This window comes from Molothrus ater, chromosome 23 (assembly GCF_012460135.2).
Source record: "Molothrus ater isolate BHLD 08-10-18 breed brown headed cowbird chromosome 23, BPBGC_Mater_1.1, whole genome shotgun sequence".
Classification (NCBI taxonomy): Eukaryota; Metazoa; Chordata; class Aves; order Passeriformes; family Icteridae; genus Molothrus; species Molothrus ater.
Window position 1 is genome coordinate 3,721,183 of NC_050500.2, and position 13,750 is coordinate 3,734,932.

Sequence of the window (13,750 nt, forward strand, 5' to 3'; positions counted from 1 at the left end):
GCCCTCTGTCACGCCCATCGGAACTAAGCCACGCCCCCTCTGGCACACCCCCTGCTCGCCGCTCCCCGAAAAGCCTCAAATCCCCCCAACATGACCCCCGGATCCGCAGCCGCCACCGAGCACGGGCTATGAACAACTCTGCTGCTGTTTATTGCAGAAAAGTGAAACTGTACAAAATGGCCGTCAGCGGCGGCGGGGCTCAATCCTCTTCTTCCTCCTCCTCCTCATCCTGGTTGATCTGGAAGTAGCGTAGCTCATAGCTCTCCTTGCTGTTGGCCACCACACGCAGCCAGTCCCGCAGGTTGTTCTTCTTCAGGTACTTCTTGGTCAGGTACTTGAGGTACCTGTGGGAGAGGCATGGCTGACAGCGGTGCCCCTCTGCTCCCTGCCAGCCCCCCAGGTGCCATTTTGGCTAATAAATCTTTATTCCCACCTCCAACAGGACCAACACATCCCAGTGGCCACCTCCTACCAAAGCTCCTTCCAGAAAACACTGCAACCAGGGAATCATACCACAATGCCATGACACAGACCCTGGGAGATCGTTCTTGCCCCAACAAGGCTGTGACCCCAGCGCTCTGCACCCACCCCAGAGGGAATCTCCCCTGGGATGGTGGATACCCGCTGCTGGGATGTGCCAGGTGTGGCAGCAACGTGGAGCAACAGCGTTGGGAGAAAGGCAGGCGCTCGCAGGGCAGGGCACGCCCACCACCCACACAGCTCTGCTTTTCCCAGACGGCTCCTGAGCCACCTCTGCCGTGGCACAACCCCGGTGTGCCGGTGCCAGCCCAAGGACAGGCAGCCAGGAGAAGCAGGCAGAGGGCCAGAGCACCGCGGGAGGAGGGGAACAATGTGACACACCCCAGCACAACCACACTTTGTTGATGTCAGCCCAAGGAGGACCAAAACCCCACGAGATGAGGGGAACAACCTAAGAGACCTTGTCTGCAGATACCCCTAAACTGTCCCCTCAGCCCCTTCTGGCTGCAGGCCCCTCATGGCCCAGCCCAGCAGCCTTCTCAGCTGGAATATTGAACACATTCCTCTCTCATAGATCTGGGAAGAGCAGCCACTCAGCGAGTGCCAGGCAGCACAAATTCCAGCACTGGGACATCTCCTCCCAGGCAGCCCCTGCTGCCACAGGCTCTCAGTGCAAACTGGGCACCCTCTGCCAAGGGCCATCTGTGGCCACACTGACCAAAGGCCCAGCAGGACTGTCCTGCCCCAGCTCACCTCTTGGAGAAGGGCACCTCTGATGTGACCGTGATCTTGCTCTTGCTCCTCTCGATGGTCACCACGCCCCCGCCCAGGTTTCCCGCTTTGCCGTTCACCTTGATCCGTTCCTGCAGGAACTGCTCCTGCAGGAGAACACGGCTGTGAGCTGGGGCCACAACTCCAGACAGACACAGCCCCCAAGGCAGGCTGTGCCTGCTGCTCTGGAGCTGGGGAACAGACACCAGTGTCCCCACAGCTCAGGAGAGCCCCTTCTTCAGGCCAGGCTAATCCAGCCCATCAAAGCCACACCTGGGTGAGGTGCTCAGGCCTGAATGTATCGGTCTGGCGTGGTGGGGATGGTCCTGCCCTCCAAGGGGAGAGACAGCCAGGACAGTGGGGTCAGGCTCCTCTGAGCTCCCCCCAGCCCCAGGCTCGCCAAGGCCCCTGCTGGAGTGCAGCGTGGACAGGCATAGGTTCATAAGCCCAAACTGCAGCATCCCTGGCCTCGCTACATCCCTGCCATAACACAAACTTACCCAGCAGAGACAAACAAGCAAACTGCCCATGCACAGGGACAACGCTTTGTGCTTTAACTACAAAGTGCCCCAAACCCAACCTCATCCCCAGCCCCAGCGCTCCCTGTTGCTCTGCCCATGGGATGGCCTCAAGGGAGCAGAGCAGAGCCGAGGGATGGCCAGGGATGTTTGGGGCCGCTGGAGCGGAGCATCACCCTGGGAAGGCCCCCGAGGGCGGCGGAGCCATCACGGCTCCCGAGGAGGCCCCGAACTCACAAAGTTGGCGGCGTCCATGATGCCATCCTCGACGGGGTGCGTGCAGTCCAGCGTGAACTTCAGAACCTGCTTCTTCTTCTTACCACCTTTCGCCGCGGGCTTCTTCTGCTGTAGGGGGAGAGAGAGCGAGGGTGAGCGAGAGGGAAAGGGAGGGGGAGCGCCCTGAGGGACGGCGGGGAGGGGCCGGGCCGAGCTCCGGGCTGGCGGCGAGGGGAAAGGCCTAGGCCTGGATTGAGATCGGGAACAGCGCGGTGGGAATGGGGCTCGCCTGCTGCCCGCCCTCACGGTCCGGATGGGCGGCGGGCGTCGCGTGGGGCCGCGGGAAGGCGCGGGCCGGGCCCGGCCCCACGCGGAAAACAGCGGGCGGGGGCAGGCGGCGGGGCTGGGGCAGGCTGCGGGGATGTCGGGGGCTCGGGGCGGAGCAGGGGGGTGTCCCGGTGGCAGTGGGGGCAGGCTCGGGGCGGCGCTGGCCAGTGCCGGTCCCGCGCTCACTCACCGCGGGCGCCATGGCGGCTCCGCGCGAGGCAGAAAGGGAGCGCGCCCCGCGCGCCTGCGCACAACCGCACTCCGGCCGTCTCAACCGAGCGCCTATGGCGTCGATCGCTTCCGGTCCCGGCCGCGCAGGGAGCCTGCGAGCGGACAGTGATGCCTGGAAGGGCGGGGCGAGGGCAGGGGCCGGGATGTGGGCGGGGCTATCGGGGGCGTGGTCGGTAGGGCGCGGGCGGCCGGGAGCGGGGGCGGAGCCTCCGGAGCGCGGAGAGCGGCACGTGCGGGGTGGGGGCACCGGAGCATCACCGGGCACGGGGTGACCACCGGGCACGGAGTGACCCCCGCAGCCCGGAGTGACCCCCGTCCCCCGGGAGCATCACCGCTCACGAAGAGACCCCCCCCGCATCCCGGAGTGACCCCCGCACCCCGGGAGCCTCACCGGACACGGACTGACTCCCGCACACCGGGAGCCTCACTGTGCATGGAGTGACCCCCGCACTCTGCGGCTCGTCACTTCGCAGTGTTACCCTGCACAGCGGGAGCCTCACAGCCCATGGAGTGATCCCGCACACCGGGGCACCCCACTGCACACCGGATGACTCCCCGGAACATCACTGCACACGGGGTGACCCCGCACCTCCTGCGGGCTGGCATCAGGCCGTGCAGGTGCCCGTGTCCCCGCAGCCCGGGTGGCTCTGCAGTGCCGTGTCCGTCCCCGCCGCAGGGCCCCGAGGAGCGCACGGGGCTATTTTTGGGCCGTGCCGGGCGGCAGTGCCAGGGGGCCCCGCGTCACAGCCGGGCCCTGCCGCCGCGGCACCGCTCTCATTCCTGCCGGCACACGGTGAGCAGCAGCACAGCTCGGCTCGGATCCCCCGACTTACACACAGGGAGAGGTAAAGCCTTCACCTGGCCAGGACACACCTGTGCCCAGAATGGGGATGTGGGGCACCTGGCTGCCTTCACTGCCAGGCTGCCATCGTAGGGCACATCCCTGGGCAGGGAATACCCCATTCTAGGGAATGCTTCCTCCGGGGGGACACCCTGTCCTGGAGGAACCCCCACCCCTGTCCTGGGGGATGCTCTGCTGCAGGGGATGTTCCTTTGGAGGGGACAGCCCATGCCAGGGGATGCTCCTGCTTTGGGGGACACACACCATGGGGACACTTCTCTGTGGGGACCATCTGACCCAGCACTGCAGCCCCCAGCCCATGATACCAGGGGAAGGGGTGCGCTGCAGGCAGCCTCGTGCCACGCAGCTCATAACCTAAAAATAGTCAGCAGCTCACGGGCCCGGGGACAGGATTTGTCCTTTCTGTGGCAGCCACAGTGCTCTCAGAAACAGGTGCCACATGGGGTCCCTGGGCACAGGGCTTGGCTCTCAACCCCACAGATGGCGGGTGGCATTTTCTCCCCACTGGGGAGCTGCTCGGAGCTGGAGAAGGCCAACTGCCACCCGCTGGTGTGCCTGCTCTGCCACGAGCCCTACCAGCACCCCTGCCTGCTCGACTGCTACCACAACTTCTGTGCCAGCTGCCTGCGAGGCCGTGCCAGCGACGGCCGCCTGCGTTGCCCACTCTGCGGGTAAGGGACGGCCCGGGGGCACACCAGGATTGGGGCACAGCCCTGCTCCCTGCATCCCTGGAGCTGCCCTGCTGCCCCCGTGGGTGTCCCCATGCTTGTCCCCATGCAGGCACCCCTCGGTGGTGAGGGGAGGCACGGGGCTGCCCCCCGTGGACCGGCTGCTGCAGTTCCTGGTGGACAGCTCGGCCGACAGCGAGGAGGACGTGCAGTGTGCCAACTGCGACCGCTGCTGCACCAAGGCGGTGAGGGCAGTGGGCTGCACTGGCAGCGTGGGTAGGGGACCCCTGCCAGGACCATGCCTGCCACCAGCTCCATCCCCTCACACAGGAGCTGGACACCATGTACTTCTGCAACACCTGTGGGCAGCCCCTCTGTGCCCCATGCCGTGAGGAGACCCACCGTGCCAGGATGTTCACCCGCCACGAGATCGTCTCCCTCTCCAAGCGCACCAAAGACATCCACAAGAAGTGCCGTGAGTGCCATGCCAGGCTGCCCCATGCCATGCTATGCTGCACTGAGCCATGCCAGGCAATACCACGTTCCTGTCCCCTGCAGCACTGCACGAGGAGCCCTACATCATGTTCTCCACTGAGAAGAAGTCCATGCTCTGCATCAACTGCTTCAGGGACATGCAGGGGTGAGTATTCCCAGCCCCAGGCTTGCTGTGTGCTCCATCCTGTGCTTTCCTTGATGTCTGTGCCTGCAGGGAGAGCCGGGCACACTGCATCGACATTGAGACGGCGTACATGCAGGGCTGCCAGCGCCTGGACCAGGCAGTGATGGTGGGCAGGGCCGGGGGGGCGTGGGGGTGACGAGGGGGTGCAGTGCTGTCCCCTGCACTGCAGCCACCCTGCCACCCCGGGCAGGCTGTGAAGGAGCTGCAGACCTCCACGCGTGAGGCCATTGTCCTGCTCAAGGCCATGATCGAGGAGGTTCGTAACAGTGCCAGCGAGGAGGAGGCGGCCATCAATTCCCTCTTCAGCCGCATGCAGGTGTGAGGCTGTCACCTGCACATCGAGCCCTGTGCCTGCAGGACAGAGCCAGGGCAGTGGGAAGGGACTGGGGTGCCTGCAGGACACAGGGTGGCTGTGCCATTTGCAGGAGCAGCTCTCCGAGAGGAAAAAGACGCTCCTGAAAGCCGTGCAGAGGTGAGGGACCGTGGGCTGAGCCCTGTCCGAGGGCTGTTCCCCCTTCCCAAGGTGGTTTGGGATCCCTGGGGCTGCATGGCTCCCTGAGGTCTTGCAAAGGCTGTGCCATGCCCTGCTCTACTGCAGCCAGCACGAGGAAAAGGAGAAGGCATTCAAGGAGCAGCTCGCCCACCTTGCCTCCCTGCTGCCCACTCTGCAGGTAGGGCCTCACGGCAGGCAGGGACATCCTGACACCAAAGCCAGGCAGTGACAGACCCCTTCCACACACACAGGTCCACCTGGTGACCTGCTCGGCCTTCCTGAGCTCTGCCAACAAAGCTGAATTCCTGGACCTGGGCTATGTGAGTGTAGCCAGCACTGCAGGGGTGGTCAGAGCATCCTGTGGCACTGCTGAGCTCATGGGCAAAGTGCTGAGCACCCCATGCTTCATTGCTGCCTTTCAGCAACTGATGGAGAGGCTGCAGAGGATTGTCAAGCTGCCACACCGCCTGCGGCCGGCCCAGACCAGCAAGGTAGAGCCCTGCCTGCAGTGCCTGCAGGCAGTGCCAGCTGCCAGCTCTGCCCCAGCCCAGCTGTGCTCTCCTCTCTTGCCCCCCAGATCAACAGCGAGTACCGGGCAGAGTTTGCCCGCTGCCTGGAGCCCCTCCTGATGCTCAGCCCCCGCCGCTCCGTGGTGGGCAGCGCTGGTGGAATCGGACCTGGCATCACTAGCACAAACATGTGAGGTGCTAGGATTGCACCCAAGGCACATGTGCTACTGTGTCCCCTGCCACGTGCCACACTGCATCTCACCATGCCAACCTTGCCCCTGCTGCTGCTGCCCTTGAGCCTGTCACCTCAGCAGGGGTACCAGGACAGCACAGGCACAGCTGCACTGATGAACAACAGGCTTCAAGTGACACTTCTGGGAAGTGGGGTGGGTGGCAGAGGAGTGGGCAGCAGCGGGGCTGGCAGCTGGGGGCCTGGTTAAGCCTCACTCTGTTCCCCAGCCCGGCCCCTGCCACACTCCCTGTAAGGCTCTGCCCCCTCTCCATGGGTGCTCCACCTGGGCCAGCTCCTGCTCGCCCACATGCCCGTGGTGCCGCAGCCTCTTTGCCCGCCACTATTTTTATCAGAATTTCAGAGAAGTGCTCGGCCATTCTTCACCAGGGATATATTTAGGCCTGTTGATGTCACGGCAGCACCGGCCCTGCCAGGCCCTCCCAGAAAGAGAGGACAAACGGGCACTGCCGCCCCATGGGGACCGCTCCTCGCCCCCAGCCAGGCTTGGCACTGCAGGGTGGCTGAGCTCCTGGGGGCTGCTGGCCCCAGCACGGGCAGGGGGAGCACGGCACTGCACGGTAGGACCAATGCTGGTGGTGGTTAGTATGGGGAGACCACGGGATGGGGGGAAACACTGGGGCAATAGTGCCTGCCAAGGGGCCAGGAGATACCAGCGGTGAGAGAGCGAGCTGTATCCCACCCTTTAGAAACTGGAGGGTGCTGGGCTCAGCTCCTGGCTTCTCACTGCCAGAGCTGGCTCCAAAACTGCAGGAATCCAGAGAGCAGCCCACAGAAATGTGATTTTTGGGGCAACATAAGGAACCTCTGTGCTGGGGTGAGGGAAGGGACATGGGGGACTGGTGCGTCCCACCGGAGCCAAGGGGTGGTGGGACTGAGCTGGCAGCATGGTCCCTTGCACCTCACCCCCACTGCTGCTCACCTGCAGCACGTCACTGTCACCTCTCCATGCAGGCTCCCCGGTGGCCAATGCTCCAAGACCCTCATGGTGCCCAGCTGCCCCCCCAGCAGTGACAAAATGTCCACCGGCCCCATGGTGAAGAAGCCAACGATGCACCGGTACATCAGCACCAAGGTGCTGCTGGCTGAGGGGCGTGAGACCCCCTTTGCTGAGCACTGCCGCAACTATGAGAACACCTACCGGGTAGGGAGCATGGCTGGGAGCAGGATGGGACAGGACAGGACTGTGGGCTGGGTAGGGAGCATGGCTGGGAGCAGGATGGGACAGGACAGGATTGTGGGCTGGGTAGGGAGCAGGATGGGACAGGACAGGACAGACGGGCCAGGTTGGTGCTGCTCACGTGGCTGTGCCCCCTGATTCCTGCAGATGCTGCAGACGGAGATCCAGGGCCTGAAGGACCAGGTGCAGGAGCTGCACCGTGACCTCACCAAGCACCACTCACTCATCAAGTCGGAGATCATGAGCGAGATCCTGCAGAAGTCGCTGCAGATGGACGTGCAGATCGCAGCTCACTACTCCGCCGTGGAGATGATGCGCAGCGTCTTTGAGGAGGTACAGCTGGCATGTCCTGGCAGAGCAGGGCCTCTCTGTGCCGTACCAACGCATTCTGCCCAGCTCCCTCTCTTCCTTCCAGGTTTGGGAGGAGACCTACCAGCGGGTAGCAAATGAGCAGGAGATCTATGAAGGTACTGCTGACCCCACGCTCGTTCCCCGTGCCCCCTGTGCCCTCACTGTGGGGGTGGCCATGTCCCAGCCCACTCCTCTTGTCCCCAGCCCAGCTCCATGACCTGCTGCAGCTGAGGCAGGAGAACAGCTGCCTGAGCACCATCACCAAGCAGATCGCGCCCTACGTGCGCTCCATCGCCAAAGTGAAGGAGCGGCTGGAGCCCAGGTGAGGGGTGCAGGGACGTTCAGGGCCAGGGGGGACATAGCTCATGGCTCACACCCATCCCACCACAGGCTGCAGGAGCCCCAGGAGCCCAGAGAAGAACAGGCCCAGATGCTGCTCAAGATCTGTGACAACAATGAAGTGGTGCCAAGGTAGGTGACAGCAAGCACCTCCCATGCCCTTTCCCAGACAGTGACCCTGTCAAGGTGTCTTCCCTTCCCCAGGGATGCCTCACCTGGCATCAACAAGGAGGCTTCAGCCAGCCCTGGGGAGGGATTCATATCCAAGGACACCCCTGGAGACCCCTCCCCAAAAAACAAAGACTGCTGCAGGGGCCAGCAGAAGAGCGGAGCAGAGATTGCTACCCCAAAAGAGCCGGCACCATAAGCCCAGTGCTGGGCACGTGGCAGAGCTGCTGGGCAGAACCATGCCCTGGTGACTGACCAGCTCCTCTTGCCCAGTGCCACAAGCCAGGGCAGGAAACAGCCTGGGCAGCCGTGTCTGCAGCACATAGAAAGGCCTCAGGTGGACTTGCTTCTGAAAAACTCTCCTTGTGCTCTTCCTTGCATGTGTCAGAGTGAAATAAAAGGGTGCAGTTGTCCATTTCTGCGTGGTTCTGCAGTGCTGACAAAAGGGATCTGCTGGCTCAAGGTGTCCAGCTGCTCCTAAAACCACAACATTGGCAAATTATGGGGAAAAATAACTCCTGGTGGAGGGCAGGGGTACATGGCCAGGTGATGGAGCATCCTGTGAAGTGCTGGGCAGCCATGCACCAACGCAGGCCAGGTGCCAGGAACAGCTGCTCTAGAGGTTCCCTGCACATGTGGGAACTAAGAACTCACCAATCACTGTGGCACAGAGGGGAGGGTTTCACAGTTTACTCCAGCTTTTCCCTAAAATTTCACATGCCTTCCCCATACCTGGTAAGCTGCTGTCTCCTCACAGAGCTTCTGGTCACAGGATTTGGGAAAAGAAAAGGTTAAGAGAAGCTGTTGGTCTCAAAAGCTTCAAGAGACACTGAAAGTTTTGTTCAGAGTGGAGTTTATCCCTTTCTTTCGGTGCCAACATATCCTGCTTGGACAGAGCCTGCACAGCTGGAACCAGCACTTGCAAAATAAGGATCAAGGTTTCATTTACTTTGAAGAACAATCTGGGAATGAGGCTTTGTTTCTGTTGTCAAACAGCACATCAAACCCAAGTGACAATTACTTGTTCCAAAGTTCCTTTGATCAAGGGCACAGCAGGAACATTACTGTCTATAAAAAAATTGCTTACAGATTAACCTGCTCGAGGCACCACTGGCTTCAACCAGTGCTTCCCTGAGACAAGAACAGCCCAAAGTGGGAGTCTCTGAGTGCCAGCACAGATCAGCACTCTCCAACTGGTGAGTTTTCACCTTTGTTCTTTTCTCCCAAGCCAAAACCCCGCTCAGCAAAGGTCAAGTCAGCAGCAAGAGCATCAGACAGATGCTCTGTGATCAAGCAAACCCAGTGGAGGATGGACTCTGCATCAGTTCAGCAAGGAGAAACAGAGGGTCAGGGTTAGGGTCAGCCTCATCCCTGTGGCTGCACAGCCCCATAAGTCACTGAGTCACAATTGTGCCTCAACACAGTGCTGGTATGTTCTGAGAACCCACCAGGAATTATAAAGGATTCCAGTTTCCATGATGCCACCAGCACCTCAAAAGACCCTCAAATAACCAGACAGAAGCTGACAATGTTTTCTCTCTTTTTTTTTTTCTTTTTTTTTTTTTATATAAAAAAAGAAAACCTTAACCCAAACCCAAGCTATTCTCACCAAGTGCCCCTTCCTGAGCCGTACCGCAGCACCTTCCCCATGGAACACCACAAGCTCCAAGCATGAACTGACAAGCAACTCATTTCCATTCCAGCAAGGAAGAATAATGTAGAACTCAAGAAAACAGTGAACCTCTTTGGTATATAACAACAAAGTTATACCACACAGCTCAGTGGGAACCATTTCCAAATGGTTACTATAAAAGAGCGTTAGCTAGCCCAACTCTTCTCCTGGTTGGAGATTTTCTTAGAAGCATCTCCTACTTGCCCTAACATCACAGCTTTTGCCCAAAAGAGCAGGGGAGGACCTCAGGGACTAAAGCCCTTAGCAAGCCTGGCAGCTGTGACTCTTTCACAACCCAAAATCCTGGGATCTCTGCAAGACAGAGGCAGCCTGGCAGGATAGGAAGCAGCGTGATTTGGAAGCAGGAAGAAGGAACAGAGGTGGCAGCAGGAGGCAGCGGCTGGAGCAGTGACACTGCACCCACAGCAGCATCCAAGGGACGAGGAGAGGGCCCAGAAGTGCTCAGATCCAGCGGCACGAGGGGAGCAGCAGAACCCTCCCTGCAGACCCCAAGGCCTAGAGAGAAGTGAGTGGTGCTGTGCTGCACTCTGGCACTTCGAGGGCAGAGCTGGAGGCTGCTCCCTCAGCCGCCCCAGTGCCAGCTCAGGGAGTTTGGCCTGAGCAGATTAAAGTCGTGTCACCGGGCTGACGAGGTCAGAAAGCTTTAAAATCGAATTATGCAACAGGAACAATCTGCTGCCTAGCACCTTCCCCGCCCAGGGCCAGGAGGGCAGTGCTGTTTTCTGGTAGAATCAGTTCCAGAGGCGTTCCAAGACAATTCAGCTGCTGCAGGCAGGATTCGTTCTCTTTAGGGTCGCTACAGGCTAAGTTATCTGGAAGATCCCTGAATGTGCAACGAAGGACTGATCTCAAGGAGGAGGAACGAGCTTCTGATCTGTGAATGACCCAGCAGGCTGCCCAAAGCTGCAGCCCTCCACCAGCTCCTCCTGGGTGGCCAGGAAATACCAACAGGCACCTCCCAATGCCGGTGCCACACAGGCACTGGGCGCAGCAGGAGCCGGGCGTCTGCTCAGCCAGCCTGGTTTCTGCCCATGTTACAGTTCCAATTTGACTCCTTTAATAAAAGGGAGACCCGATGGCACCTTCCTTTTGTACTCCAGGTACTCTTCTCCAAAGAAGTGAATGAGTGTGATCTCCTCCTCCTCGATCCGCTCCCTGAAGAAGCGCCAGGACGCCAGCGCGTAGCCCACCACGCAGATGGGATTGCAGAGCAACACCTGGAACAGATGCTGCTGGTGAGCACCCCCTCGAGGACACAGCTCATCCCCCTCCAGTAACACTGATACAGAAAAAGAAAATACCCCAACACTCCCTGTGAAGCTTTACAAGCACTAGGTTCTCCCCAGAATGATGAAGGCAGCGCTGGCTTCACTGCCTCAGCTCTCAAAAGCTCCATGTGCCACCCTTATGGACTCTCTCCAGACAAACACAAGCCAATGCCAGCACCCAGCCAGCCACAAGAGCACACAGCTACAGCAGCACTGAGCTAAGGCTCAGCCACAGCCTGAGCTGACCCTCTAGTCAGGGAGTTTCCTTGCCCTCAAGCACAGGACTGGTGTTTGGCAAGAGCCAGGTTGAGTCTGACCACTCACAGGAGGCATTTTGACCACAGGGATACAGAAAACTCTGCTTTAGACCTCCAACTTTAGACCAGCAGCAAATCCCACCTTGAGCCTCCAAGGGGGTTGTGAGTAAAAACCCCTGCTCTACCACCTCTCCTTACTGCACAGAGAAAATTAAGGGAACAAGATCTTCCCAAAGATCCCACGGGGCGCAGAGCTCAAGGATTCCAGATTTCCTGTGTGCCAGTGGGAGGCAGCAGAATCCAGGCCCAGCAGCAGGTGCTGTCTGCACCCCATCACAGCATGGGCAGCACTGAGAGCAAAGACTGGGGGTGTCACAGGAAAGGATCTGAGCACTCTGGATACAGTACCTGTGTTCCAATACTCCAGTAAAACCATCCCACGTAGGAGGGGTGCCGGAACCACCCGTACACCCCACTTGTCACCAAAGTGTGGGTGTCAGATTTCTCATTCTGAACGATGTGGTTGAAGTTGGAGCCTGCTGTAAGCATGGCTGCCTTCCTCAGGCAGTCCCCGAAGATCACCATCAGCAGCCCCACGGTGCTCAGCCAGGTGATCTGCTTCAGCTCTGCATGGACAGGGAGGGGCACAACAGGTTTGCACAGGTCTCCAGGGGTGCAGGGGGTTGCTCAGTGAGTGGGCTTTGCCCCCCATCTCAAAGCAAAATGTGTGACAGCAACAGCCATGCACTGCCATCCTGCACCAAACAGATAAAACCAGCAGCCCCTGCTTGGTGTTAGCATGGATTAGTCGGTGAGGGCCAGCTGTGGAGGCTGAGCAAAGCCAACACAAAGCACAGCCAAGGACATGCTCAGGCTGCTACAAAACAAAGGGGAACAGTTTCCCTCTCCCAAGAATAAACAGATGAGCACAGCCAGTTTGCCCCAGACTGGGCAACCAGCAACAGATTTTGATGACTTGATTTTATTCCTGTCATAAGGCGATGCCCTGTTGTACCTGACACATCATTCTTGCATCATCAAGGCAGGAAAGGGCTGAAGATCCCCTGGCCTGGCATGTCAGAGTGAAGGGGGAACTCCCCCCTGCCCTCTCGAGATCCAACCCGAGAGGCTTTGAGCACTGAGGGATTATGACTCTGGCAAAGCTGCTGCAGGGTTGTCACGGGGCAACAAGCTGAGGGTCACCTGCACTTTGCTACCAGACAGATGGACCCCAAGCAAGCCACGTGCAGCTAGGCAGAGACAGGCAGGGACAGGGTGGCCGACCTGGGAAGAAGAGCTTCTCCAGCGTGAACTCCACCCAGGAGGACAGGGCAGCCAGGTTGTACTCGAAGCTGTGGTTGAGTAGGAATGAGTCCAGCGAGAGGCTGCGCGGGTTGTTGATGGCTGTCACCAGATACTCCGAGTAGTGAAAGAGGGACAGGGAGCACATATACCTGCGGCGGGAGGGAGGGCAGGTTCAGTAGGGCCGGGGGCACCGTGCCCGCCCGGCTGCCCGGCCCGGCCCGGCCCTTACCATCCGAAGTGGCGCCAGGCGGAGCGGCCGGCGCTCAACAGCAGCCCGCAGCCGAAGGCGAAGCCCAAGAAACAGGCCCGGACGGCGATCTGCAAGCACAGGGAGGGGAGAAAGCGCTGCCGCCGCCGCTCCCCGGGCCCGGGGTATCCCTACTGGCGCACCCTGGGACGGGGACCCTCCACAGCCGCGCCTCACGCCGCCGCCCGCCGGGGCCACCCCCGTACCTTGTAGAGCGGCCGCGGGTAGATGAGCAGCAGCGCCGCGTTCACGCCCGCCACGTGCAGGGCGAGAGCCAGGCGGCCGCGCAGGCCGGGAGCGGCCAGCAGGGAGGGGGACGAGCCGAGCAGCAGCGGCAGGGCCGCCACCGAGGCGCCGAGCAGGAAGGAGCAGAGGCTGGCGCGGCCCTCCCGGCCCAGCCGCCCCCTCCGCGCCACCGCCGCCGCCATCATGGCGGCCCCGCCCCGCCCGCGTCGCCCAGGAAACGGCCCCGCCGCTCTCGCGAGAGCCCCGCCCCGCGCAGCCGCGGCAGCAGCGGAGCGGCGCCGCTCTCGCGAGAGTTGGTGCCGGTGCTATGGGAGGTGCCCGGGCCGCGGCTGCCGGGCCGGTTCGGGTTCGGTAACGGAGATGGTTTGGGTTCGCTCACGGAGCCGGTTTGGGTTCGGTCGGGGTCGGAGACCTTTTCCATCATCCTGTCCCACCGCCCGCCCGGCACCGCCGCTGTAATCCCTAAGCCCAACACCCAGCGGCAGGTGCAGGTGCCGCTGAACACCTCCAGCCACAGTGACTCCATCCCTTCCTGCTGCCTGAGCACCCGAACAGGGACATTTGCTGATCCCTGTTCTGAATTTCCACTCTGTCAGCCTAAAACCATTACCTGCTGTCATCGCACTGCAGGCACCCCTGCAGAGACCAGCCCCACCTCACTAGAACCTCCTGTCAGGTAGTTTATTGTCTAA

General features: G+C 60.8%; 3 protein-coding genes across 3 annotated transcripts; 1 reads left to right on the plus strand and 2 right to left on the minus strand.

Annotated features, from left to right (window-relative positions):
• Positions 1-127: 127 nt before the first annotated feature.
• RPL22 (ribosomal protein L22) lies at positions 128-2,594 on the minus strand. The gene is made up of 4 exons (XM_036396487.1): positions 2,503-2,594; positions 2,007-2,114; positions 1,234-1,358; positions 128-344 (listed from the first exon to the last, which is right to left on the minus strand). The coding sequence occupies exons 1-4, from the start codon at positions 2,512-2,514 to the stop codon at positions 200-202; spliced, it is 390 nt and encodes a 129-aa protein (XP_036252380.1). The 5' UTR covers positions 2,515-2,594; the 3' UTR covers positions 128-199.
• A 764-nt stretch (positions 2,595-3,358) lies between these two features.
• RNF207 (ring finger protein 207) lies at positions 3,359-8,440 on the plus strand. Its single transcript, XM_036396274.2, has 18 exons — positions 3,359-3,388; positions 3,886-4,076; positions 4,186-4,318; positions 4,404-4,548; positions 4,632-4,713; positions 4,783-4,858; positions 4,943-5,068; positions 5,178-5,224; positions 5,351-5,423; positions 5,497-5,565; positions 5,668-5,736; positions 5,823-5,944; positions 6,959-7,148; positions 7,332-7,517; positions 7,600-7,651; positions 7,740-7,857; positions 7,926-8,006; positions 8,079-8,440. Exons 2-18 carry the CDS (start codon positions 3,886-3,888, stop codon positions 8,239-8,241), a joined length of 1,923 nt encoding a protein of 640 aa, XP_036252167.1. The 5' UTR covers positions 3,359-3,388; the 3' UTR covers positions 8,242-8,440.
• Positions 8,441-9,201: 761 nt separating this feature from the next.
• On the minus strand, positions 9,202-13,243 carry ICMT (isoprenylcysteine carboxyl methyltransferase). The gene is made up of 5 exons (XM_036396455.2): positions 13,019-13,243; positions 12,795-12,883; positions 12,545-12,714; positions 11,669-11,886; positions 9,202-10,952 (listed from the first exon to the last, which is right to left on the minus strand). The coding sequence occupies exons 1-5, from the start codon at positions 13,241-13,243 to the stop codon at positions 10,770-10,772; spliced, it is 885 nt and encodes a 294-aa protein (XP_036252348.1). The 3' UTR covers positions 9,202-10,769.
• Between the last annotated feature and the right edge of the window lie 507 nt (positions 13,244-13,750).

What these genes read in the sequence shown, in the direction of transcription:
- RPL22 (XM_036396487.1), bottom strand. An exon ending in TCATGGACGCCGCCAACTTT is followed by an intron (nt 1,359 to 2,006) that starts GTGAGTTCGGGG and finishes GTTCTCCTGCAG; the next exon opens with GAGCAGTTCCTGCAGGAACG. An exon ending in GAGGTGCCCTTCTCCAAGAG is followed by an intron (nt 345 to 1,233) that starts GTGAGCTGGGGC and finishes CCTCTCCCACAG; the next exon opens with GTACCTCAAGTACCTGACCA.
- RNF207 (XM_036396274.2), top strand. Translation starts at nt 3,886, where the DNA reads ATGGCGGGTGGCATTTTCTCCCCACTGGGGAGCTGCTCGGAGCTGGAG. An exon ending in CCCTCTTCAGCCGCATGCAG is followed by an intron (nt 5,069 to 5,177) that starts GTGTGAGGCTGT and finishes TGCCATTTGCAG; the next exon opens with GAGCAGCTCTCCGAGAGGAA. An exon ending in AAGGAGCGGCTGGAGCCCAG is followed by an intron (nt 7,858 to 7,925) that starts GTGAGGGGTGCA and finishes ATCCCACCACAG; the next exon opens with GCTGCAGGAGCCCCAGGAGC.
- ICMT (XM_036396455.2), bottom strand. Translation starts at nt 13,243, where the DNA reads ATGATGGCGGCGGCGGTGGCGCGGAGGGGGCGGCTGGGCCGGGAGGGC. An exon ending in GGAGAAGCTCTTCTTCCCAG is followed by an intron (nt 11,887 to 12,544) that starts GTCGGCCACCCT and finishes CTGTCCATGCAG; the next exon opens with AGCTGAAGCAGATCACCTGG. An exon ending in ACTGGAGTATTGGAACACAG is followed by an intron (nt 10,953 to 11,668) that starts GTACTGTATCCA and finishes CATCTGTTCCAG; the next exon opens with GTGTTGCTCTGCAATCCCAT.